This window comes from Parasteatoda tepidariorum, chromosome 8 (genome assembly GCF_982258835.1).
Source record: "Parasteatoda tepidariorum strain Cologne lab strain chromosome 8, Ptep-v5.0, whole genome shotgun sequence".
NCBI classification, from domain to species: domain Eukaryota; kingdom Metazoa; phylum Arthropoda; class Arachnida; order Araneae; family Theridiidae; genus Parasteatoda; species Parasteatoda tepidariorum.
Genome location: NC_141762.1, coordinates 39,614,963 through 39,640,334, shown reverse-complemented (window position 1 = coordinate 39,640,334; position 25,372 = coordinate 39,614,963). Strand labels below are relative to the sequence as shown.

The window sequence follows — 25,372 nt, the reverse complement described above, 5'->3', positions numbered from 1 at the left end:
AAAGAGTCTTACGTTTTCGAAAATGAAAGATTCTTAAGTAATAGTGCTTCTGTTTTATTAATATTAAGTAGTGTTGTAATTGAGATTATTTAATCCATACTTTCTCTGTTTGCTGTACATTTTCTCTGTATAATGCTTGATCCTTTTGTAGATTTCAGCATATTTTATTTATAATTATTAGTGTGGTGTGATCATGGGATCAACACAATGTTTACTTTCCCTAATACCTACTGGGCTGTCTTCAACAGGAGCGCCCTCTTCCTTGCCTTTGCAAGATTTCTAGGGCTCGACTCCTAGCTCGTCTTTAGAGATTCTTGCAACCGCTAGGGAGGGGACGCTATCTTTTGGAAATAGACCAGTAGGTATTAGGGAAAGTAAACATTGTGGTGATCCCATGATCACACCACTATTAGTAAATCATTTTGAATTTGAATTGTGTTCTCCGAGAAATAGTTATTTACTTCATATTCTCGCTACAATAAAACTTATTTGTTTTAAGTTTTAAAAGACTTAGTTTTTTTATGTCATGCCGTATTTATGAAAACTCAATCTTTTTCAGGCTTTTAAAATGAGGAATTTTTTGATGGCTTGAAATATATATAATTTTTTTTATTATCAAAGGTGGTCTTGATTTGTAGATTTGCATCTATTTTTTTTATATTCAATGAAAAATTATTTATAGAAAAGAATTTGGTAGATTTATCGTAGTTACAAAGAATGAGTTGTGTTTTGCATCCACATTCCACTGCATGTTTGAAAATACAAGCTAGCATGAAAATTTAGATAAGTTTATTCAAATAAATATTTATAATTAGTTTATCGTGGCTCTATTTTTAATCCTTGTTTTTTGGGTTCGAGACCTATACCAAGTATTCCGTCGAAATCTGGTTTTTTTCCTGGTGGCATTGATATCTTGTACTTTTGTAATATAGCCGTGAAGTAAAGGAAAAGTTCGACTTCTGCTAAAGGTTTTCCTGGACAGGATCGCTTGCCTGAAAATAAAATTTAATTTTTGGTTAGTTACAATTAGAATAAGACCATTCTAAAGATTTGTGCAACCTATTAGGTAAAATGGTATTTGCCTAAAAATCTATTGAAAATACTAGCAGTTTTAACAATGTTCAAGGTTGATGATAATTTATTTTAATTATATTTGACTGCCATTTCATACTAGACGTCAGCCATACTAAAGCTGAAATAATGCATCTGTTATGACAATTATACTAGAGCTGGAAATAATTTATTTAGCATGTCAATCCTACTAGGACTTAAAATAGTGTGTTATATTGTTTATCTTTATTTGCAGGAGAATTATCCTACCAAATTTTGACATTCAATGACGCCTAAAAAAGCCATATAAGAATTGTCTGTATGTTACAGCAAGATATGAAATTTAACAACTTTTGAAAATTAACAATGTCTTTATTTTTGAAATCTTACAATATCATTATTTTTGAAATTTAACAATTTCATGATTCTTTTCTATTAAATTAGTTGGGCAAAATTCACTGAATATTTTTTCAGAAAAAAACTTTTTATCTTAATATATATATATATTATACATATATAGTGAAACCTCCTGTTATGGACACTCCTGCAAAACGAACGCTTCTCAATACGAGCATATTTTTAAATCCCCATGAATCTTCTATGAATTAAACATTATGTACATTATTTTCGTTAATTTCTATCTCTTCAAACCGGACACTACTTTTTCTAAATTTGAAAAAAAAAAAACATTTCTGTTTTAAATTACAAGAAAAATACTTTGCAACTTTTCATCATTTTTAAAGCAAGTAAATTTTTTGCCTTATCTGAGACTAAAAATATTTTTAAGCTATTTCACTAGTATAGAATCAATCTCTCTCCCCTGTCATCTCTTTATCTCGGCGAGGAAAGGTGAGAAAATGATAGTACTCCTGCAGGAAGGAATTAGGAAAAAAATTGGTTATTACTTTACTTTTATTGCACCTACTTAATACTTTAGTTATTGATTATAAGGCAATAAATAAATTCAGTACTGAGTTCAGTATTTCAGTACTAAGTTAATTTTTAATGCTATTTAATTAGTTCTAAGTTTAATGAGATTGTATTAAGGATGAGTGGGTGCACGCTTAAAGAAATATTAGAAATTTTTTTAATGGGTATGCATCAGTTAAAAAAAATATTCATAAAAAATTTTTTCTTTTTATATTCCTCGTAATAGGGTTTTAGAAAAAAAGGAGATAAATAATTCGAATGAAATTCTTTATGTCCTCTCTATCTCTGTCAACATGCACTGCATATTATTATTTTTTTCGAAATAAAAATTATAGTTTATTCTTTTACCATTACGTACCTGTAGAAAAAGGAATGAAGTATTCTGGTTTTATCACTTTTTCACCGTCTTCACTTAAAAATCGTTCAGGTTTATAATCATTAACATCTTTTCCCCAAAGAGTTTCGTCATGGTCTGGAACATACAAGACTGCTAAAACATGCATATCTTTTGGAATGAAATAGCCTTTCAATTCTGTATCTTCCAAGGTGCTAAAACATAAATACAGAGAGAAAATAAAATCACATAAAAGATAATTTCTGACTCACTACTATATAACTCTTTATGTAGTAATTCCAACATACTGGAGCTGATTTCTTGACAATAGAGCACTTCTTATTGCGGTGCATTATATTTTTAAGGAAACTATTATTCATCATTAATCAACTCGTTTTTTTTATTATCCACAACTTGATTAGGTCGTTACCTATAAAAAGCAATCGGGGGTTCACTAAAACCATATTCAGAGTGTTCTTCAATCATATTCCTTAATACACGAATCCTTATCAAAATTGAAGTTAAACTATGCACTTGAGTTGTGAATGAGTAACCAAGTGATTGAAAATCAGATAAATAGCTAGTAAAGAAGGCGGTACTAAAAACGTTAAAACTGATTTGGCGGTGGATTCCAACCTGAAGTTGTTTGCAAGCAGTTGTTTTCTCTCTCTTACTTTCCTCCAGGAATAACTTAGTTTTTAACTTTCTCGTTTATTATCCCTTATATTGATCCATAAGATTCTCTCTCTCTAGATTTATAAGACAAGGTTCTCTTTATAATGGAAAAACATTTGACTCTCGACTTAGCATTCCAACTAAATCCAATATTACAATAACTATAACTATATATATATATATATATATATATATATATATATATATATATATATATATATATATATATAATATATATATACATATATATATAATATATATATATATATATATATATATATATATATATATATATATATATATATATATATATATATATATATATATATATATATATATATATATATATATATATATATATATATATATATATTAAGATTGGATTGCGAGTCATGCAATTTTATGGATCACTTTAAATAGGCTTTTAGAGTAATCAAGAGTTTAAGATTAGATTATCTATTTTCTTTAAAAATAACAATAATCAAATTTGCATAAGTTTCCAAAAAATAATCTAGTTGAAGGACAAATATTGAAACTTGCTTTCTGAATATAGCTTAAAGCTAACGCATTTGTATAACAAATTTGCCGTCATATTTTTAATTTAGAATGAAATACGGGGATAGTGAGAATTACTTTTCCAGTTTTGAGTAGTGATGGCGTATCATAAAAATAAGTTCTCTTTCAAGTTAAGTTTCTTAGCAATTTTTTATGCTGTTTTCATGTTTTTCATCTTTAAAATACAGGAATTACAAGCAGCTGATCAGTTATTTTCTATAGCAGTTATTCAAAGCGAGCGTCAAAGTTACAAGAGAAATAATAATTTTCATTCATCCGGAATAACACATTTAAAATTAATGGTCTTAGAATAAGATTAAAATTGCCTTACGATCTCATAAGATTCAAAGGTATAATAGTTTTCCATCGCATGAGTTCGCATATTGCAGCTTCGGTGTATGGCATTTGGAGATGATCTTTATAGGTGGGGAAGCGATCTCGTCCTATAACATCGTCGATCTCCATTTGTATTTTTTTCTGAACCTCTGGGAAACCCGCCATGACCAGGCACATCCAGTCTACAGATACTCGAATCGTTGTACTGCCAGCTCCAAAGAAACCACGAGCTAAATCCAGCAAAACTTCCCCTAGAAATTATTTAAAGCTATGAACAATCTTTTTTGTTGTAAAAATATATCAAATTGGAATTATTTTCAGATTTTATATGGATTAGTGATGGAATAATTTTTTTATGTTTATGGAGCAAGCAAAGGAAACCATATTAGTTGAAAAAATTTTAAACGACCCTTAGATAAAAATATATACCTTAACTTTTAATTTCATCAATAGAGTTTCATACGATATTTAGGAAGAACAGAAAAGAACCCAATATTAATTGGAAAACATACGATTGCAATTTTTCATGCAATTTGTGACGCAGTTTAAGCGCATTTATCTACAATAATACCAATCATTCATTTCAAGTACGTCTCGTTTCCTTACTTCGTTGAATGTGTGTATTTAATCACCTAAGCAAGAATTTTTAGGGTACAAATGACATGCTTAAATTTAAAGGAGTAGCTCGAGATGAGAGTTTAAGCTAATTTTATTATTTACTATCCGCCGTCATTGGCGAGATGGCCCACCGTCATGAAGTCACCGTTTTGCGGCTCCACATTGACTTATAGCCATAACTTAAAAACAAAATTTTTGAAAATTGCAATTAGGTAAAGGTATCAATTTTTATCATAAAAGTTTGGTTAAAAATTAAATTTTTTTTTAAACCTAAAGGTATTCTCATCGTTAACCCCAGCAACAACATTGGTGTCTGCTGTTCATCATAGCAGTCGGTACTATGAGCTTCCTTCCTATGGTCTTTCTGTTCATGCATCACATATTCGCCTCATTTCTGCTCTGCACATTTAAAATTTTATTATTACAATATTTTTATTATCGCCTATTGTAACTATTTTGCCCAATGGAAAACAAGGGACGTAAACATAATAAATCTTCAAACTTGGCAACTATCAGGCTTTTGTGCTCAGGACCTGAGTAATTTCTCAGGTTCTTTTCGTAATAAGTGTATAAATCGTGGATTCGTGCTCCCTTTCCGCCTGCAATTTCGTAGTTGGAGCATGTGCGATTTATCCTTTATTTCTTTTTAGAGCTTTTTTTTCAGGAATTTGTAATGTCTGATAAAAGAAGTACTGCTTTTAGCAGAAGATATTATGATTATCATTATTATTTTGAGAATGATATTCTTAATTAACTTCCATTTGTTTCTTTTTTAGCACCAAATTTTTTAGTTGATAGTTTTTCTGTGCTAGTAGAAGTTGTAAGAAATGAAGACACAGCACGTTTCATGATATTCTAGAACTGTATGATTCGATAACTATATAATAACGATATTCTAGAATTTTGTGCTTTATAATATTTAGCCTAACGAAGTCATTATAGTATTTCTTCAGTATTCCGATGGAATTTATACAAAATGGGCTAAAGTCAGTTGTAGCAAAAGTATATTTAACCTACAATGTATTAGCCAAGCTCAAGCAGGCCGGCAGTAATAACACTGGGTAACATTTTTTTATGTTGCATGACATTTTTTTTTAACAAACCATAGAGATTTTTGTATCGCTGATCTTAAATCTGTAATAGGTTTCTCGCTCTGAGCTATGGTTTTTTTTAAAAGACAATTTTGGTCTATTTTTTGTCGAAATTTATCAGTTTAAAAACGCTATATATAACAGAGGGTTGCGTAAATGTTGTGATAAACTTCTAGGGGAGTTAAATCGTATCATCAGGATTAATATTGCATAAGTACTCATGTGCGGAAATGTCGCCATACGCCGTTACAGATACTTCCCTGTTATGAACTGTTTCTTCGTGTCACTCTGAACTGGTCAAAATTGGGAAGTGCGACTAGCCGCATACGACGGCATTCCCCGGGACAGGTTTCTATGCAATTTTAATCCCGATGATGTGCCCTTATTCCTCCAGCAGTTCTTCGTAACATTTACGCGACCCTCTGTTATATATAACGCTTTTCATCTTGTGCATTTCGACAAAAAATAGACTGAAATTGTGATTTAAAAAAAAAATCTCTAGCTTTAGGAGCAAAACTAATTTTCGAATTTTAGTGCAGTTATTTCTCACAACGATGGTACCTGTGAGAGAGGACATTTAGCCACCCACAAAACAGAAATCCTGACTTTTATTTATTGATCAAAACTAATTTTGAAGTATTTGCTCTCTGTTAAGTCAAATCAGAAAGAGTTTCTGAAAAGCTTTTGCATTTTTTGAAAAATATTAAATCCAGTCACGCAGTCTGTTTTAAAACAAAAGATTAATGAACCATTTTGCAGTTTAAAATATTATCTTCGGGCATATAATAATGGAAATATTACACTTGCTCATAAATATTTAAAATTAAGGCGCATGTGCAAGCGAGATTTTAATAAAATTTTAAATAGTTGGTTTGCACTTCACAATAAATGACTCCATTATTTAGGATGGAACACTCAAAAAAGAACCTCAAAAGTATTATTTTATGATGTTTATACCAAATAATTTAATTTGTGTATAGCTATATAAGATATTTGGTTAAAAAAAATTTAAAAAACAAAAAAACAAAGCGCATTTCTTGAAATTTCAAATTATCTTCTACCACTCCCTTACAATTTCTCAACTATAATAGATTACTTTAAGATATTTCCATAATTAATCTCTCCTAGTCGTAAATAAAAATTGAATTAGCAATTTTTGCTTCTCACTGTGAAATCCAGTATTTTGTCCTTCTCTTTTCTGGATTTCAATAATGTATCTATCCATAAAGTCCCGGATGTTGTTTGGATCTAAGGTTCTTTCATGTTCCTCCATTTCTTTTCTGAAATAATAACCAGATATTTTTATTTTTTTAAATACTTAATCTTAAATTATCTTTTCGTTTAAATTATATTAATCGTAAATTAGTTTTTTTTCTTTAATATTTCGCAGAATAAATAAAATTATTTATTGAACTTTGACAACGCGATGCAAAACAAATAACATATAAACAAGTTTTCTAGGATGGACCCTGAAAAACATTATACCTTCTATAACTTTTATGGTTTTCTTTGTTACCTCTATTAAACATTACGACTTTTGAATCCAATTATCGGATTCTTACATAGTAAGAAGCGGTATCAATGATTTCATAAGTAATGTTTTCTGAATATATTTAAAGTCAAGAAATAGTTACAAAAACACGATTTCTCTGAATAAATATAACTTCATTTCGGAGGCTTGGAATGTTTTGTTTTCAAGTCGCTATCTGGAAAATATGGTTTCGTCAGGAGAGCGGTTAGAAATAGCGCCTGCATGTTTGGAAATTTGAGCGACTATTTGCTTGTTTTTTCATGTTTCTTAAATTTACTAATGATCAAAATGTTTTTTGAACAGTAAGTTACAAAAATTATTACTCAATTTAAAGCTACAAAATCCACAACAAATATTGATGACTGATATGAAAGACGCAACATTTCATTTAAATTTTTATTTTATTTAATAACTTTTTATTGACTGAAAATACTAACTCTTTGATGAGGAATTAGTTTTAAAGATTTTAATTGGTAGATCTTATGATTTTATGCCAGGAGACATTTTAAATGGGTTTAACTTAGTAGCGAGCGAAGCTAACAGGGTTTACCAAGCCTTATAAAATTGCATGGCTGTCTTCGGGGGCTGGGGAGCGTAAGTGAACAGGCGGTGGATCCTTAAAAAAGTTTCCTTTACATTCATTATAATCATGTTCTCGAAAACCATAAACCAGAAATAAAAGTAAATGTATTGGCGAAATCAATATTTAAATTCAAATGACAATAATTTCATTAAAATAAATGAAGAGAAAAGAAGCAATTTTTTGGAATTCGAATACCTGCAGAACTCAGTAAGTACCTCAACAGCCCTTCTCAGTTTTTCATTACTTCCAATTTTCAGATGTGTCATTATAGCTCTGGCCCAAGGAAAGAACATTTGCCATCCAACTGCTCCAGCCATACGACCAACATTGGCAATTAGTTTGTTGAGTTCTTTTCGTCTCGGATCGTCGTATTTCATCCGGCGTCCAAAAAGCAGAGAGGCTATGTTATTCGATACACTTGAAGCAAGTATATCAGATATTTTTATCGGTTCACTTCTTTGTTCTTCCATTCTTTCTAAAACTTCAACAACTTCTTCCTACAGTAAAGAATATCTTTTATTTAATTGCTGTGCTTTTAGAGAAAAACAATTTCCTTAAAATTTGCAAGAAAATGCAAATAACTTTTGTACTCGAATTCTATTTTGTCCAGTGTGTGGATTTAGGAAGAAGTCGCTTCTTATAATGGTTTTATTATTTATTATCAATTATAGAAAGATTGGTTCAAAATTGATTAAAATCAAGTTAGCTTTAAGGTGAGCTTTCATTTCGGTATGAACAGAACCTAAAACACGATTTTTCTTTGTTTCTTCCACTGAGGAAAAATAAACTCTCTAAATCTTTTTTGCAATATACTTTCCAATAATTGATTCAAGCAAAAATGGATTGAAGTTTATTTTAAGTTGAGTTTCTAATCAGGCTTTTCAGAAATCTAAATTACGAAGCACGTGTTGTGAGATTACCTTTCTTTCCCTCTAAAACTTGTCTTTGGAAAATGCTGCAAAGAAATTCTATTACCTTCTTTGCAGTGTGCTTATAAATGTCTGATGTTTAACAACAATGAAATGAAGTTTATTTTAAATTAAGATTTCATTCGGAAATTGATGAAATTTAAGTCACGATGGGTAGAGGTGTATTATACCCTGTGCGTTCTGGGGCCAAAGTAAAAAATTCAGGAGGTCATGGGAGTGACACTGTGCTAGACAATATTAAAAGATATCAGTGGCAGGAAGAGAATAACAATTGTGTGTAAGTTACTGTATTTTTTCAAAATGTTTTGTTAAAAATAGAAATTGAATTTCACTTATGGATCAAATTAAGCCAACTAATGTTATGCAGATAACAGGATTAGATTCATTATGTAGACAACAAGAAAACTATCATAAGATTATTTATTTATTGTGAAAAATAGTAAATGCTGGCTTATTAGTTTTATTTTTGATTTCGTAATTTCATCGCTCCGATCTGTTCATAATACGTTGAACTATATGTTAAGTATCATAATTCATTGTGATGTGTGTACATACCGTTGCTTTCTCGTTGCCAAGAGAAAAAGTAGAAATAAGTTGCTAAAGTTTCCTTATTGTAAGACTCTCTTTTTCGGGGAAAATAATTTCCCTTTTTGAGCAAGTTTTCTTCATTACTTTTTCAACCTGCCATTACGCGTACAAAGACGAAATACATCTGAAATGAGTTGATTAACTGAAATGTATTGCAGCACTTGATTCATTTATAAGCCATTGCTGGTAAATCCTCGTTTTATTTACCTTCATTTGTTCAGCATTTGCATAAAACTTCATTCTTGTAAAGGCCATTTTAAAGTAAAACTTTGTAAATCGAGACGAAACTTAAAATTCTTATTTCTCCTTTCAGTCTTAACAAAATACTTAACAGTCTAATGCGTCAAATTTTTGTACATATATATCATCTAAAGTAATTGCCTTTTTGCAGTCTTTTGTATCTTATTTTCTATGAATTGTTTTTAAACTGAATGAGATGATTTGGAGGATCACCAAAATATATTCAGCGGAGCAATAATGGCATGCGGGCCACGCAGGAAGAACCCTAATGTAGAATATCCTTTTTTACCTTTCTTTTCTGAACTAATTAGAGTTATATTTTTGGAGTATGTTTTTAAATTTCTAATGCAAAGCAACAATGAAATTAAGTTTACTTTAAGTTGAGCCTCCAATCGGGTTTTGCCAAAACCTACATCACGAAGAGCATGCAGTGAGAATCTTCTCTGTTCTTTCCATCCTAAATCTAAGAAAGCACCAGTTCCTAAACAGGATTAAAAATATTATAAGTACCTTTTACAATGAAAGGGTTTCGTAAAAATATTTTTAGCTATTCAACAGAAAACAAAACAATGTATAATATTTATTCAAACTATATTGGATAGTAACGTTATTTACTAGGGACCATCTTAGGGAAATTTTCAAAAAATAAGTGATTTATTTTCGTATAATTTGATAGTACACACATGTGATAGAATTTATTCCTTAAAATTTAAGTCAAAATTCTTTGTTAGACCACTTGCTTGTCAGACAGATCTCATGCAAATTATATTTTGTATATCGTATTTTTATATCAATTGTGTTAATCGACTTGCAACCTTTACCCTTTGGTGCAGATGGGACACCGGTGTTCCTTTTATAGATTTTTTGGTGTTTTAATTACACGCAAAAATATATTTTAGTGTTTTTCAATTCAGTCAAAAACAGTCTAATAAATAATTAAGAAATATGTTAGATTATCTGAATTTTATTTGTAATGAAATATAAAATCTAGAAAAAAGCAATTGGAAATATTCTTTTTTCATTCACATTCAAAAACTTATCAATAATTGATTTTGCAAATTAAAAAAAAAATCAATGATTAATTACTATTTTTCTTGAATTCCAATAAGTGCAAATTTGAAAAAAAATTGTTGGGCAGTGAGCCGTGTGAAGAAACTTTTACATTTAACGCAAAGAAAAAAGAACCAGAAAAAGACACCGGTGTATCATGCTGTATTTCATAATCATAAATTATTAAAATGCAAAATATAATAGTTTTCACTTAGTTTGACCAAACTTGATACAAAATCATAAAAAAAGTATGAAAAATATGCTTAATAAAAATTCTGGGTCAAAAGGTTAAGGCGAATTCTTTTCACGAAGCTTAATTTCAGAAACATATGAAGATATCCATTTCCTAAATTTTGCGGAATGGTGCCTTGACCAGGAAACTGTTTCGTCAGAAACGACCATAATCTCGCGTAACTATTTGTAATGAGTGTTGACGCTGGTTGCTTTTCTAATCCAAAATAAGCTGTTGCCCATCTTAATAAGTAATAATGAAATGATGAAACCAATGTTGAATAATTATAGTTCATAATATTTACTTATTGTTTCGTCACTCAATGGGATGGGACCATCAGCTGGTCTACCCATAAAGGCATCTTCAGCAAAGGCATCCTTTATAACTTTAAAGTCACAGAGAACAAGTACATCCACGCTGCCTAGTCGAATTCTGAACAAATAAAAAAAAAATGAATAAATCTTTGGCGAGAATCGGTTGCGTGTTTTGCACTTTTAGTTAAGTCAGTTGCCAAAGATAAAAAAAAGGAGAAATGCGAAATATAAACATAACTTTAATAAAATTTTCCTTCAAAAACCATCCAAGAATTATCGAACGCGTAAAAACTAAAGAATTCGCGATCGCAACGCTCGAGTACGCCGTCTAGCGGGAGCCTGTAAATATCGGACATTAATTTATCACGTTTTCATTTAGTTCCATCAAAGTCATTGACTGAATCAGACGCCATTTTTTAACAGCAAATAAGAAACAAAATTTCCCTAAGGAAAAGGCCGAAGAACTTGAAAAAAATCTCCAGAATATTAGTAAATCTTTCAGGAACAGAACACGCCAAACATTTGAAGAAAAATTCCTCAATAATTTTTAATTTCTATTATCAACAAACTTGCAACTGATGACTTCCGATTTCGGATACTGTTACAGATGTGTGTATTAAGGTAAAATGCATTTCTTCTGTCTTCAATTCATTACGAATTAAAGTGAAGTCAACATTGCTTTCGTCATTCCAGTGAATAAATATGAATTCAGAACATACAGAATTGTAATAGTTATAGCGTATTCTTCTTCGTTATAGAATAGTATATATTTCTGTATCCATATAATTCGGAAAACAACAATAAAAAATTATCCAAGTTACTTGAAATAGTGCCATTTGTGCTGATTTTTAATTAATTTAAATCGTTTTCTTGGTAAGTTTTTTTTAATTTTGAAAGAATAAGTTCAACTAGAATTCAGCTATTCTGTTTTTAGCTACATATTCAAATTCATATCAATTATAAAATTTTGCTGTGTAGTATGTTATCTAAAAGTAATGAAGGTATAAACTATGTATCTATTATTTGAGAATAAAGTTTTCAAACAAGGAATTTATCATTTTGGAATTCTCCGGGAATCATAAATCAGGTAAGTGCAATGATTTTTACAATAAAAAATTTGCTTGTAAATATTTTTTTTTTCATTTGATGATGGTTCTCTACAGAATGGTTTTTTACGTCTGATTAAGAACTATAAGAATAATAAAAAAAGAAACAATATGAAAGTTTTTATTTCAATGCTAATAATTCTTAAAATCGTTTTTTTTATCCTAAGAATTCTTTATTTTCCGTTTTTTAGTTTATAATTTTTCGATAAAAATTGTTCTCAGAATACTTTTGAAAAATTAAATGGTATTACATTATGTGTTTATGTATACTTCTTGTATATTCCAATGTTTGAAATAATATGATTCAGAAAAGTATGGAATAAAAATTCGGTACTTACGACGTATTAACGCCACCGCCGCTACAGATTTGGCGGTTTTTAAGTGCCGCCAATCTACACTTAAAATTTTTGCGACAGTTCATAAAATAAAACACTTTATTTAAAATCAAAATAGTTAATTGGATTTCGGTGGAAAATGAGCCGATATAGAGTTTAGCATAGATTCAAAACAATCATATCGCCATATGAACTCTGATGAATAAGATTCCAAATGAAATAACATTTCCAAAACGTACGTTTACCAAGATAAAGTTTCATGTTGTGGGAATTGGTACATTTTCGTTTTTTCGGTAAAATATTTCCCTCCTGAAAAAATAAAATTGCATCTTGTTTTGTTTTTGGCAAATCCCAAAGACGAATATTCGTAGCACTAAATATGGCGACAAAAAAGAATTGTTTTTTTGTTTTTGTTTCGTCAGCATTCTTTATTTTACGTTTCTTAGTTTCTAAATAATGATTTTTATTGAAACTTGAAATTTTTTGATAAAAATTGTTGTCAAAAAACGTTGTTTACAAAATTAAATTTCATAAAATTATGAGGCTTATGTATACTTTTTGTTCATTTTAATTTTTGAACTAATATGATTCTTAAAACTATAGAATGTAAAGTTTAAATGGGTCTTTCATGTTATATCATTACATTTAGTAATACTATTTCTCGGGCATTAGGTTTTGACTCTTATAAGAATATACATATTTTTTTCTGTTAATGTACAAATATTTTTCCGATGTGTTTTGGATATTCCTTCTCTAATAAAAAGAGATACCATTTTGTTTTCGGTTGTACAAGAAAGAAGATCAAGCATTTTTCTTTTTTAAATTTAATAAGCCACATTAAAGAAGGAACGTTGCAATGCTACACGCTACATTAACGACGTCTCCAGAGTAACTGAATGACGGTTCATATGGAAATCGCAGGTAAGCGTCTCATACAACAACGCCCCCTATAGTTCGTTGCGATCGCGAATAGACGTAAAGCAAATCACAAAGAAAGAAAAGAACAAAGTTATACTATGGTATATCACATTTCATTTCCTGATATTCAGTTCAGTTCATTAAGGAGATAACAAAAATACATTGAGGGTCGCCAGAGCATGAACCTCGGCTACTTGAACCAAATAAGCTGATTACACCACAAATCAAATAGATTATGACGTATTAATAATTTTATGTTTACAAGATTCTATGCTATCTTATTTTCTCATTTCTAATCTATTCTTTCATAAGATCTGGTTTCTTAACTGGATCTGGAAAAGCGCCTTATCTGGGCGTCAGCGTTAAATTGACGTTACCCTGACGCCAACAAAATACTGTTTTGTTAGCTCAGCGTGAGCAGTTGGCCCAACGCAGACATCATCTCGCATTGCGCATGCGTTAATAACGTAAACAAACATTTATTTTCAATTTCAATTGATTTTGTTATTGTCGACCAGTGCTTTAGAGAACAAATAATGACTTTGTCCAAGAAAAAAAACACATTATAGCTTAGATAAATGAAGAAGAAGAGGAAGAAGAGGCTATGTTTAATGTTAAAATCAAAATCTTGGCTGATTTCAATGGACTGTGGGATGTTGTACGCCATTGTTTCTGTCGTTAACGTCACGTTGTAATCTTGATTTGTACTTTGTACGGTAGTTGTCGCTCAAGCTGGGCGTTTTATGTGACGTATGCTGTCAAACACACCAATTGACCAATCAGTGGTTAGAGTTCAATTCAAGCTGACGTTTTGCAATTCCAACCTGTCCTAAGAAACCAGGCCTTCAATATACAGTGGCATAATGCCAAATACCAGAAAAAAGAAAAATTTCCTTGATTTTCCTTGAATAGCCCTGACAAAATATATCATCAATGATAAAGGAACTAGTTTCATTTGTGTTTAATGATCATTAGAATAACAAGGAATTTTTCACGGTTTTTTCCTATAATGCAACTCAAAAGCTAATTTGTTTCTTTTGTTCCTAAACTACAAAATGAACGATTAATTTTTCAATCTCCTTGGAGTGAGCAGGAGTTTGTTTTAAATGAAGCAAAAAGATTTAAAAAAAAATGCATGCGACCAGGACAAAAACTTACGGCTTTTAAAAGTTACCAATCTCAAAAGAATCATCCCAGTCGTTTATTAAATGCTGTACTAATTTATAAAACGCACAGGACCTCTCACAAATCTTTTAGAAATTAACTGGCTGAAAATTTAATATGTTATAGAAGTTCAAAACATTTTGAGCAAAAGTTCTCATTGATACGAAGTCCAAAAATAGATAGTTTCCGAGATAAAGAGCATCAAACATAAGAGGTATAGGCAATGGTTACAGTGTTGAAAGGTGCTTGAAGCGCGCAGCTTTATTGGCTTAGGTGAATGCAAAGAAGTAACTGTTAAAAATTTATCGGAAAAAATAGTTAAATAACAATTTATTTACTGTTATTTTACCATATTCTAACAAAATAGTAAAATAACCACAAATAAGATGGTAATCAAACTGTTAATTGTGAGAAAGTCATTTATTAACTGCTTTCACTTAATACGGTTAAAAAACCAGAGTTTTGTTGCACTAATTAGATCCACCTAATGAAATCACTAAATTCCTTGCTGATGGATAGCACATATTTTAGCCGATAGTGCTAATCTGTCAATTCTATGAAAGACAGAACGGGAGTTCGAGCACTGGCACCACAATAATTCCACCATTCCCTTCAAAATATGAAGAGTTCCCTGAGTCCTGCACTCCCTAACTTTTGACTCTGAGTTATTAGAATACGATAATCTCATAAATCACGCATAGATCAATGCAGCCAAAAAGTTGCTGAGCTATCTATAATGTCCAGTTAAATTTCTTTTTATGGCTTTTTAACCACACTAATTGTAAACGGTCTTAAAAACCGTAAAAGTACAAAATATTCTTTTCCGAAAACTTTATGGTTAATTAGATGAACTGACTACCGCCAGTTATTTTACCATAATTTTAGAATGAAAATTCTAACAGTCTAATGCAAGTTACTCATTTAATGCTGGACATTCTGACGAGCTACTAGCTTTTTTCACTACTTTCAATGCTTACTTAAAAGTTAATTTACTAGCTTTTTTTAAATTTTCACGGTTAATGCTAATGACGTGTGAATTACTATTTATAGTTTGAACCATCGTATTTCGGAAACTATCAATTTTTATACTTCATGTCAATGAGAATGTTTTGAGCTACCGCATATTAAATTTTCAGCCATTTGACAGAGAATTAATTTTCCATAAAATTTCTGCAGGGGAACTTAACTAATTTTCTTCACAAAATTCCGAAATTTATGCACTGCCAATAATAGTTGTACACAAAAAATAAAATTATATCTATAATATTAATAAATATGATTAATTTTTGCTTAAATTTTCTACAATGGAGTTTACCTTTAAGTCAGCTGAGCTGCATTTTATTGAAATTTTAAATTAAACTATGCAATTAATAATTCATAATGGGAATGACAATATCGATTTCTCTTTAAATGTTTTCTCGTTTAACAAAAAAATAGATAATTTTTTAAAGAAAGCAACTTACTTGAAAATTGGACCGTATTTTTTAGCAAGCTGTTGCAACTTGATGTAGGGTTTTTTTGTTAAAAATGGTAAATAGCCAACGATAGGTAATCCAGTGGGTCCAGGCAATGACTTTTTATCAGAATTTCTTTTGATAAGCCATACCAGAGTAATGAAAATAACTAAAGCAGCAAATATTAGAGAAATAATATCCATTTCGCTGTAAAAATTTTTTCAATTCAATAATTTATTGCTTTTATAGGTGCTTTATGGACTATAAGTTATCTTATCACTTGGTTTTTCTTTTTGTTAAAAAAGAACAACAATTTTTGTTTTATCTTATGTTTAAATCAAAAATTTTTATAGAGGAGGTTATATAAAAGAGTTGCTCTGTAGTAAAAGTTGATTGAAGTAAACAAGGAAACCAATATCTTATCAACGTCGAATTGTTCATTGTTTTATTTTTGACAACGTTCGATAAGATGGATTATAATTTTGCAATTTTGTAAAAAATGTATTTTCTAAATTGAATTGGATACTTGGGTGCACCTCGGCTTTAAAAAAACGAGTTTACTAAGTTAAAGGAAGGCAAGTAAATAACGTAGGGAGTGAAATATCTAGAAGTTCACCCTAATTTCTTCAATCATAATCTCAATCAGTCATTAAAAATAATAATAATTTTTTTCTATAATTTTGTACCTTATTTTATCTCTAGTAGATTATTTTTAGCTGAAATAAAAAATGAAATGACATTAATTGTATAAATATATCCTTTCCCAGATTTACGGGGATGAATATAAATCAACCGTAAATTATTCGCCGCTTTTATGCATATTTTTATACTTTTATGCTTACATACATTAGTAGATTATTTATCTCATAGATAAATAACCTTATTCTTTTTAAAAATTTCCGATTTGTAAAGTACGGAGTGAATTTCGCTGTGTGAGAAGAAATAAAATCAATCAAAATTTCTTTATGTAATTTTATTACTCCAACAAATGAACTTTATTTTTAAAAAATTAAATGTGTGAAGACGGTGATTATCAGTCTAATTTTAGTGGTTTGTTTAAGGTAGCATCATTGTAGTATTAAGCATATTTTTGGCCGTGTGAGATACTCTTTAATTTGAATATCAATTAGGGATATTCATCTCAGAGAAATGAATAAAATCATTTTAGGAAACATTAGTGTATTGAGTAAATATTAAGTTGAATATGAGCGCATTCAAAAATATAAAAATAATGAAAGGAAGTCCCTTAAAGGTATCAAAAATGTAATTTTCTTCACATCGAGAATTTCTGTTAAGATAGATATTCAGCAGTTGGGACGGAGAGGCCGAAAAGGGCTCCCCCCAATCCTATCGCCAATAATTAAAAATTGAAAGGGAATTAATTGTTCCCAACAGACAGTTAGGAGGATGGGAAGAGATCCATGATTGGCGATTTATTGAGAGATAATATAGCCAAAAATAAAGCCAACCCCCTATATTCAATATTAAATGCATTTATCGAAAAAAAATTCTTAAAATATTTTTGCGAAATTGAATCGCAAAGAGACTGTGAGAATTAGTATGACCATGTAACTGAAACAATTTTGTGGTAAGAAATAAAGAATTTTTGTTTCTGATTTAGTCGTGACAGTGAATTAATGAGTCTTACATTAGTATTAAAATAAAAAAGTTAATCGTTACATTGATTGTTAAGAAAAGAATAAAATATTTTCTATCCGCTTTTTACAAATTGTAATAAAATTTAAATTGAGTTAATTTAATTAAAATTCGGTTAAGAATGATTAAAAAAATAAGTGTAAGAAATTAAATAAATTTTAAAAGCTGGGAAATATGTAATGCCTATTATGACATCACAAGATGGTACCCCGATGTTTCATAAAAATACAATTTGAACTTTAATATTTTGTGTAGTAAATTTTTTTTTAATGCATATATTATGAAAAGAAAAGATTTAAAAATGGTATCGGAAAAGCAAACATTTCTATGTTTCCGGGATTAAATTAAAACTTTTAAAAATAGAAAAACGTTACATTAAAAGTATTTTAAAGTGCGAAATTTACAAAATAGTTTTTTTTAAAAAAGCTAACATTTCGTTTCAAGGAATAAATAAAGATGTTTTAAAGCAGAGATAAAATTGTGTTAAATGCATTTTGAGGTACATGTTTTTTAAATGGTTTCAGAAAAGCAAAGACCCTTCCCTAGAGCCTTGACATTGGTAATAGCAAGACTTAAAACTAACCATTTCAGAGGGATGAAAATTCTCCTGGACAAGACCAGGACATACGTTCCCTGCAGAAACTGCCTGGAGCTGGCGGCCGCAATAGTCCAGACCTTTGATGTGATTTAAAGATCCATGAACACGAAAACAAAAACAACAACAAAGCAAAGACTTCGTTTCAGGGAATAAATAAATAAATTTTTAAATTGAAGGAACGTTGCCTTAAAATTATTTTCAGATATAAGGTTTCAAAATGGTTTTAGAAAAGCGCACATTTCGTTTGACGTTTCGTTTTAGGGAATAAATAAATACATTTTGAAACTGGAGCATTAAAAATATTTTAAGGTATAAGGTTTTAAGGCGATTTCAGAAAAGCGTTCATTTCGTTTCAAGAAATAAATGAGGATGTTTTGGAACTGAAAAAATTGCATTAAATGTATTTTAAGGTATAAGACTTTAAAATGGTTTTCAGAAAAGCGGACACTTCGTTTCAGGGAATAGTTAAATATATTTTGAAACTGGAACAAGGTAGCATTAAAAGTATTTTAATAAATAAGATATTAAAATTTTTTCAGAAAGCGCACATTTCGTTTCTAGGAATAAATGAAAACATTTGAAACATCGCATTAAATGTATTTTGACGTATGAGATATTAAGGAGTAAGATTTTAAAATGGTTTCCCAAAATCGAACAATTCTATGTTTCAGAAAATAAATAAAGACGTTTTGGAGCTAGAAGAGCGTTGCCTCCGTATTTTGAAAAAATATTACATAATATATCTCATAAAAAACATTTTCATTCAAATTCATGATTTAAACTAACGTGTATTATGAATAAGAATTTTGCATTTCGAAATGAATTTTTCTATCGAATTATTCCAAAAAGAATTAAGATAGCGAGCTGAGTATCTAATAATTGCAGCAGACAAATGAAGCAAATATGAAACTACAAATAATATCTTACTTCTTGCGCATGCAACAACAGTCTAGTATATCAACAATAGATGTTCAACCAGTTGCAGTTGAAAAACACCCGAAATATCTAGGATTTGTATTGGATCCAGAAATCCTAAGTAATAAAAACATCGACCATCTTGTACTAAAGGCAAGGAAGCGTCTTAATATACTTAAGTATATATCGGGAAGAGACTGGGGTGCTGAGGTCTCGACCCTTAGGAGCACCTACATCAATCTTTTAGTGCCTATTCTAGAATATGGATTCCCTATCTACAGTTGTGCTTCCCATACAAATTTTCAAAAACTAGAGAGAATCCTACTCAGCGCTGCGCGGATTATCACTGGCCTCCGAAATTCCTGTCCTGGTGATATTATACTGTTTGAGGCTGACCTGCAACCTTTAAGCCTCCGAAGAAGTTCATGCATGGTAAAATATTACAGCAAACTCTATAGTTTTGGATCACAAAACGGAACTTCGGATTTACTAACGAAGTGGCAACGTAGTCAAAGGCTCAAGCGAAACAGCCCTTTCAGCCAAGTATTTTCGTCCAACATAACTTTTGGAAACGTGGAACAGCACTTCCTCAGGCAGAGCATAGACCCTGCGGAAGGTCCTTCGGAGGTGTCTTTCCACACCGATCTCCCGGTGGCAGTCAACAAGCAAAATGATCACCCTGCAGTTCTTAGACAAGCAGCACTTGAGAGAATCTACACTATCCCAACGGAGGCTGTTCAAATATATACGGATGGAAGCAAGAGCGAAGACAATCACACCGGGAGTGGGATCTTCATCAAAACTCAGATGAGCGAAATCAAGATCCAGAAAAGGAATCCCGACCACTGTTCCGTTTTTAGGAGCGAGCTTATCGCCATCGATGATGGACTTGCCTCAATACTATCTCTTTCAATTCCGAAAGAGATTTGAATCCTTACCGACAGTAGAAGCGCGGTTCAGCACTTGGCTAGCTGGCACAGAGTGAGGGACAATACTAGCACGAACATCCTTTGTAAACTTTTAAACCTCTCCAAATATTGTCGAATTCATGTACAATGGATATCCTCACACGTAGATATATCAGGCAGTGAAATGGCAGATAGTCTTGCCAAGGCAGGTGCAGCTGAGGCCACTGCGCCTCCAGTGTCTCTTACATCCTCAGAGCTTTTCTCCATTGCTAAAGCCAAAAATCAATCAGCATGGCTCACTCCACTCAGTCACAATTGGTACCAGGGTACCAGACCGGGTAGCTGTTTGACAGCTGACAAAGACCGTCAGTCTCAAACCGCCATCACACGTCTCCGCTGTAGACACCTGAAATCACTGAGGTACTCTGGAGGAGAAAAGTGCTTTGCCCTCTGTACCAAGTGCTCTTCGGCCCAGGCATCCCCTGAACATCTACTGGACTGCCTCGGTCTTTTAAAACAAGACCTAATTGAAAGACCCTTACTTGTTTTAGACTTTTTGAAGGTGAACAATCTAATGGACCTTGTCTAGCTAGGCTAGAAATGGGGATTTGAAAGAAGAAGAAGAAGACAATAGATGTTTATTTATATCTGCAGAGGAAAATTAACAATAACGTTTGAAAACTATGAATGAAAACTAGATGGAAAGACAAACAATGAACACGTATTAAGAAGAAGAGAAAGACAATTATTAGAAATCTAAAACAGTCTTTAAACAGCACGAAGCAACACAAGTAAACATTAAATACTTTGCAAAAAATTTCGGATCAAATTATGGTAAAAAGTATTGACACTCAGGGTGTCAGTACTTTTTTACCAGAACATGTTACGGAACACAAAAAATCTTATATACCGCAATTTTTAAGTAATAATTACCTGAAAATCACTGAAACATTTTAATTAAATGAAAATTGCTGTAAAACTTGTGGTAAAATATTTTATGGAAAAAATTAAATTTTATAGTAAAAATGGGTTTTACAGTAAAATGGATTCTATGGATGATGCACCAAAAGTGCCGGAGTACTATATCATAATTTAATCCGGAATTTTTGCAGTATAATATAGGATAATAAATAAAGTTACACTTGAAAAAATAAATAAAGAAAGAAACTTTTGATCTATTAATTGAATAATTGATGCACTGAGAAAAAAAGTGAGCTCAAAAGTACCAGAATATGGTCAAATTTAATATGTTTCTGACTCTATGGGAACACCAAAAAGCTCGGTAATTTTTACCGAGGTGCTTTGCACAGTCAACAATAAAATATGGTTTTATAATATATGATACAATTTGTTGAATGTGGTAATCTTATCATAATATTTTAGAGCTTAGCATAAAAAATTTTGATCGGTTAAATTTTCTTTCAAGATTAGTATTTTTTACTAAATGTGTGGTAATAAGAACTATAATTTTGAAAACCGGAATTTCCTCCTAACTGCTATCATATGAACGGTAAAACTATTAAATGCATTATTTCAATACCGTTTTGGTTTCAATTGTCAGAATTATGCTTTTTTTCACCAAAAACGTCATTACCATACTGTATGGTAATTTACAGTAAGGTAGAGTTTCTTTTGTCTGCGTGCATATTTTTCCAATATGAGAAATTAATTATATTGATTAGAAAGAGAGAGCCATTAGTTGTGTAATAAAGCATTAAACATAAAAAAATATTGCGTCATAATGAATTGGCATTATCAGACATGCCTGATTAAAAACAAAAATGTCAATGTTTATCTGATAAGAATTCAGAGCCATGTTGAAACTTTTCAAACCTCATAATTTTACTACAAAGAGATCTCTTGTATTCCAAAGTCTTGTAGAAAATAAATAAAAAAAATTCTATAAATAAAAAAAGGAAAAAGGAAAAAAATGGAAATTATAAGAATTTAAGCAGTAATAAATATTTCCTAATCGTAGCAAAAATTTAAAAAGTCATAAAAATCACCATAATCATAAGATTACGCAATAATCAGAAAAATACATAATAAAATCGTATTTCATGTTCAGACAAAAAACAATTTTATAAACAAAGATTAAAGATAAATTTTTTTTAATATTTAAAATAAATGGGAGGTTCAAATTAAAAATTTTAAATACTATGAATAGTTATTATTTCTAAACAGCATTTATTAAAATGGTTGCTGATTTTTAGTGTTTAAAATGTTATTTTATTTTATATACGTGTTACATATTCTAGTCTATGGTATGAGTGACACTAGGTGGCACGCGGCAGATATTTTGGTGTCACGCAGGAAGCATTTAATATATTTTTTTTATTCAATTGCATTCACTAAAAATTATATTTTAAAAAAATAATCTCTAATCCATCAAAAGTAAATGGTCGGTAAGCAGAATTTATTAAATTAATTTAAAGCGCTATCTATAAATTCATTCAAGTTTGTCTATGACCCAAGGGATTCGGGAAGATGTATGCTATCCTTGTTAAAATTCAGCTTATGCGTAGCAAAACTTGTAAATATAAAATTTTTAAAAATTAAAAAAAAAAATTATATAGAACAATTTGTTACTAAAACGTAATTTTAGTTTCATACATTGATATTTTTTTGAAAAAGTGCAATTAATCCTTATATAGTAAAAGTAAGTATTCAAGTACCAGAATTTTATCTCCATTGTAATTCTCTCCACTCAGCTTTATAATATTGATTAGAAACAAGTTAAGAGATGTTCAAAAAAGAATTTCAGCAGTTTTTTGCTATTTTTTTCCTTATGTTAGATGAAAAATTATTTACGCATGATATGATAGCCCACAGCATTCTCTGTCAATCTGGCGGCTTTCTTTTGCCAAAGAAACAACTAAGGAGACCCTAAAAAAATTACCCAAAAACTTAATCGGTAAGATATTATTTGATAAAAAAACTACATTCCTTACAAAGTTATGGAGACGGATTAGCATTCACATGAATGAAACAAGATTCCAAAGCATCAAGATGAGTTGATGTGTTATGGGGGTTAATTGAATTGATGCCGAAATTATTTTCATCCTGGTAACATCAGCTTATCTTGACGCCCTGGAAGCTTGTTACATTCAAATGAATGCTGATTCCCTTGTTGACGACATTAGTTCCTCATGAAATCTACCCCGATTTGACTTTCTCAGTCACTGTGGTTTTTCCCCCATGTTTTTCCATCTTTATTTTTGTTTCCTTCTCCGCAACTACGCTTTTTACAGTTCTGTTTCTCACTTTATTTTCAAATTTTCGTTGGCAACTTTACGATTTATATATAAAATCACTTTTGTTTCTTCTCATTCACATCTGGAAAGTCTTGAAAATGGACACTTGTTTTTGAGTGCTTGAAACATTTCGGCTTTTATTTCCCTCTGCCTATTTTTGAAGCTAATGAAGTGTTTTAATCAAGTAATAAGTAAGGTGATGTTTTCGAGGATATAAAATAACTACACTGTAAAAAATTCAAGATTAAATTACTTTAAAAAGTACCCTTACTCAAGGTGCCGGTACTTTTTACAGTAAAATGCATTTTTACTGGCATATGTTAAGGGGATAAAAAATCTAATAAACAGTATCTTTTAAAGAGACTATTACCGTGAAATCACTTAATCACTCTAACGAAATAAATATAAATATTATGGTATGATGTTCTACGGTAAAAATGGATATTACGGTGAAATAATTTTTCATCCAAAAGGATTTTGCAGATGATGCACAGTAAGTTTTACTACTTTATACTGTATTTTGATTCGGAATATTTTACACAGTGTTATGCCCCTTACACTATGCAAATCTATTGTGATTTAAATTGTAAAAATATATTCGAAAATAAATTGTAACTGAAAAATTTGCTCACTGTTTGAGTGGATGTTTTTATCCATAAATTATATGCAATCTACTGCAAGAAATTGCTTTGTTTTAGATGTTAAAAGAACTCGTGCATAATCCAACAAGTTATGACCAATATATAAGTGGCATGACTTTTAAAGATCAATAACAAGCATCATTGTACTAAATGGTATTGTATGAAAGTATGTAATATTATATTGTATGTTTATAGCAATTAACTAATGTATTTTGTAGGTCAAAAAGCTTATTCAGAGAAGCGTTTGAAGGAGAACACCATTTTAGAGCGAAAAAATAAAGGTAATTAATTGTATTGATCCATCAAATTTTTCATATTATAAAAAGAACTAAAAACAGCTTAATTTGAAGACTTTCATTTTATTCTATCATTTACCATGTTCAGTGTACACTTTAAAATATTTTACCTTAACTTCATCAGAGTGAAATATTTTTAAAAAACTGTTTATTCGATTTCAATTTAAAACGAGTTAATAACTAAACAGTAGATACAATTACATAATGTAATACTACATTTAAAATTACAGTGGCTTAAAGATAATTTTTAGGAAGAAATATAACAAGTGGTCGACTAGACTTTTGGAAATAATAATCCGCGAATTAATTGATGCACTAATTGGATATTTGCAATTCGACAAGAAGTAAAGTGAATATGACTAGCCATGTGATTTATATTAGATTTAAATGGATGACTGTAAGCGACGTCACGCGTGTGTGTGGAACCTAATTGCCTTCGGCGTAGACAAATGCCACGATTTACTTACGATAACATCATATGTACGTATCCACTTGAAAACGGTTAGCCTCTCAGTTATTGCTAGTAATAATGAAATCCCTTTTTAGCAATGTTTCACCAACTTCCTTATAAAATTGTGATAGTATTTTTCAAAGATTACAAAGAAAAGTTAAATTATAACTATTTGCTTAACATGAGCATTATGAGCAGTTAATCATTTTTACGTTATGAACATTTAATTTTATTAATTTGCTTTTGCATATACAACTGATGTAAACTATTTAATGTTTTTGTACAAGATGTTCAACATGATGTATTTAATAAGTTCTGAGATCACGTTCTAATTAATGATACATACGTACTTAAATCGTTTTAAATTTTTTGATTCATACATAAATTATTTTCAATATAATAATTATATACTTCGGAATTATTTTATTGATTAAGAAAATACGTATATTTTATCACCGATCGGTAAAATTAATCAGTATTATTGAAACCATAATACAGAAGTTTTTTTTTACTATAGGAAACGTTTTTTTTTTGTTCTAGCAAGAAGAAAGTTTAAAACATGTTTATATTACTATTGTTTTCTCTATAGTGAAAGCTTATCGTCTAAATTGTATAACTTT

At 30.3% G+C, this 25,372-nt stretch overlaps 2 protein-coding genes across 2 annotated transcripts; one reads left to right on the top strand and one right to left on the bottom strand.

The window, feature by feature from the left end:
* Positions 1-774: 774 nt before the first annotated feature.
* Positions 775-16,475, bottom strand: LOC107457109 (cytochrome P450 18a1). Its single transcript, XM_016075182.5, has 8 exons — positions 16,043-16,475; positions 11,047-11,174; positions 9,835-9,941; positions 7,899-8,200; positions 6,757-6,869; positions 3,876-4,131; positions 2,339-2,529; positions 775-992 (listed from the first exon to the last, which is right to left on the bottom strand). The coding sequence occupies exons 1-8, from the start codon at positions 16,234-16,236 to the stop codon at positions 817-819; spliced, it is 1,467 nt and encodes a 488-aa protein (XP_015930668.1). The 5' UTR covers positions 16,237-16,475; the 3' UTR covers positions 775-816.
* A 2,715-nt stretch (positions 16,476-19,190) lies between these two features.
* Positions 19,191-20,132, top strand: LOC139425654 (uncharacterized). Its single transcript, XM_071181056.1, has one exon. It carries the CDS (start codon positions 19,191-19,193, stop codon positions 20,130-20,132), a length of 942 nt encoding a protein of 313 aa, XP_071037157.1.
* The last annotated feature ends 5,240 nt before the right edge of the window (positions 20,133-25,372 follow it).

Excerpts from the sequence above, each read along its gene's own strand:
- LOC107457109 (XM_016075182.5), bottom strand. The coding sequence starts at position 16,236 with ATGGATATTATTTCTCTAATATTTGCTGCTTTAGTTATTTTCATTACT. Across the intron at positions 9,942-11,046 it reads ATTGAGTGACGAAACAATAA|GAACTGGTGCTTTCTTAGAT; the intron begins GTAAATATTATG and ends AATCCTGTTTAG. Across the intron at positions 2,530-3,875 it reads CCTTTGAATCTTATGAGATC|CACCTTGGAAGATACAGAAT; the intron begins GTAAGGCAATTT and ends TTTATGTTTTAG.
- LOC139425654 (XM_071181056.1), top strand. The coding sequence starts at position 19,191 with ATGAAACTACAAATAATATCTTACTTCTTGCGCATGCAACAACAGTCT.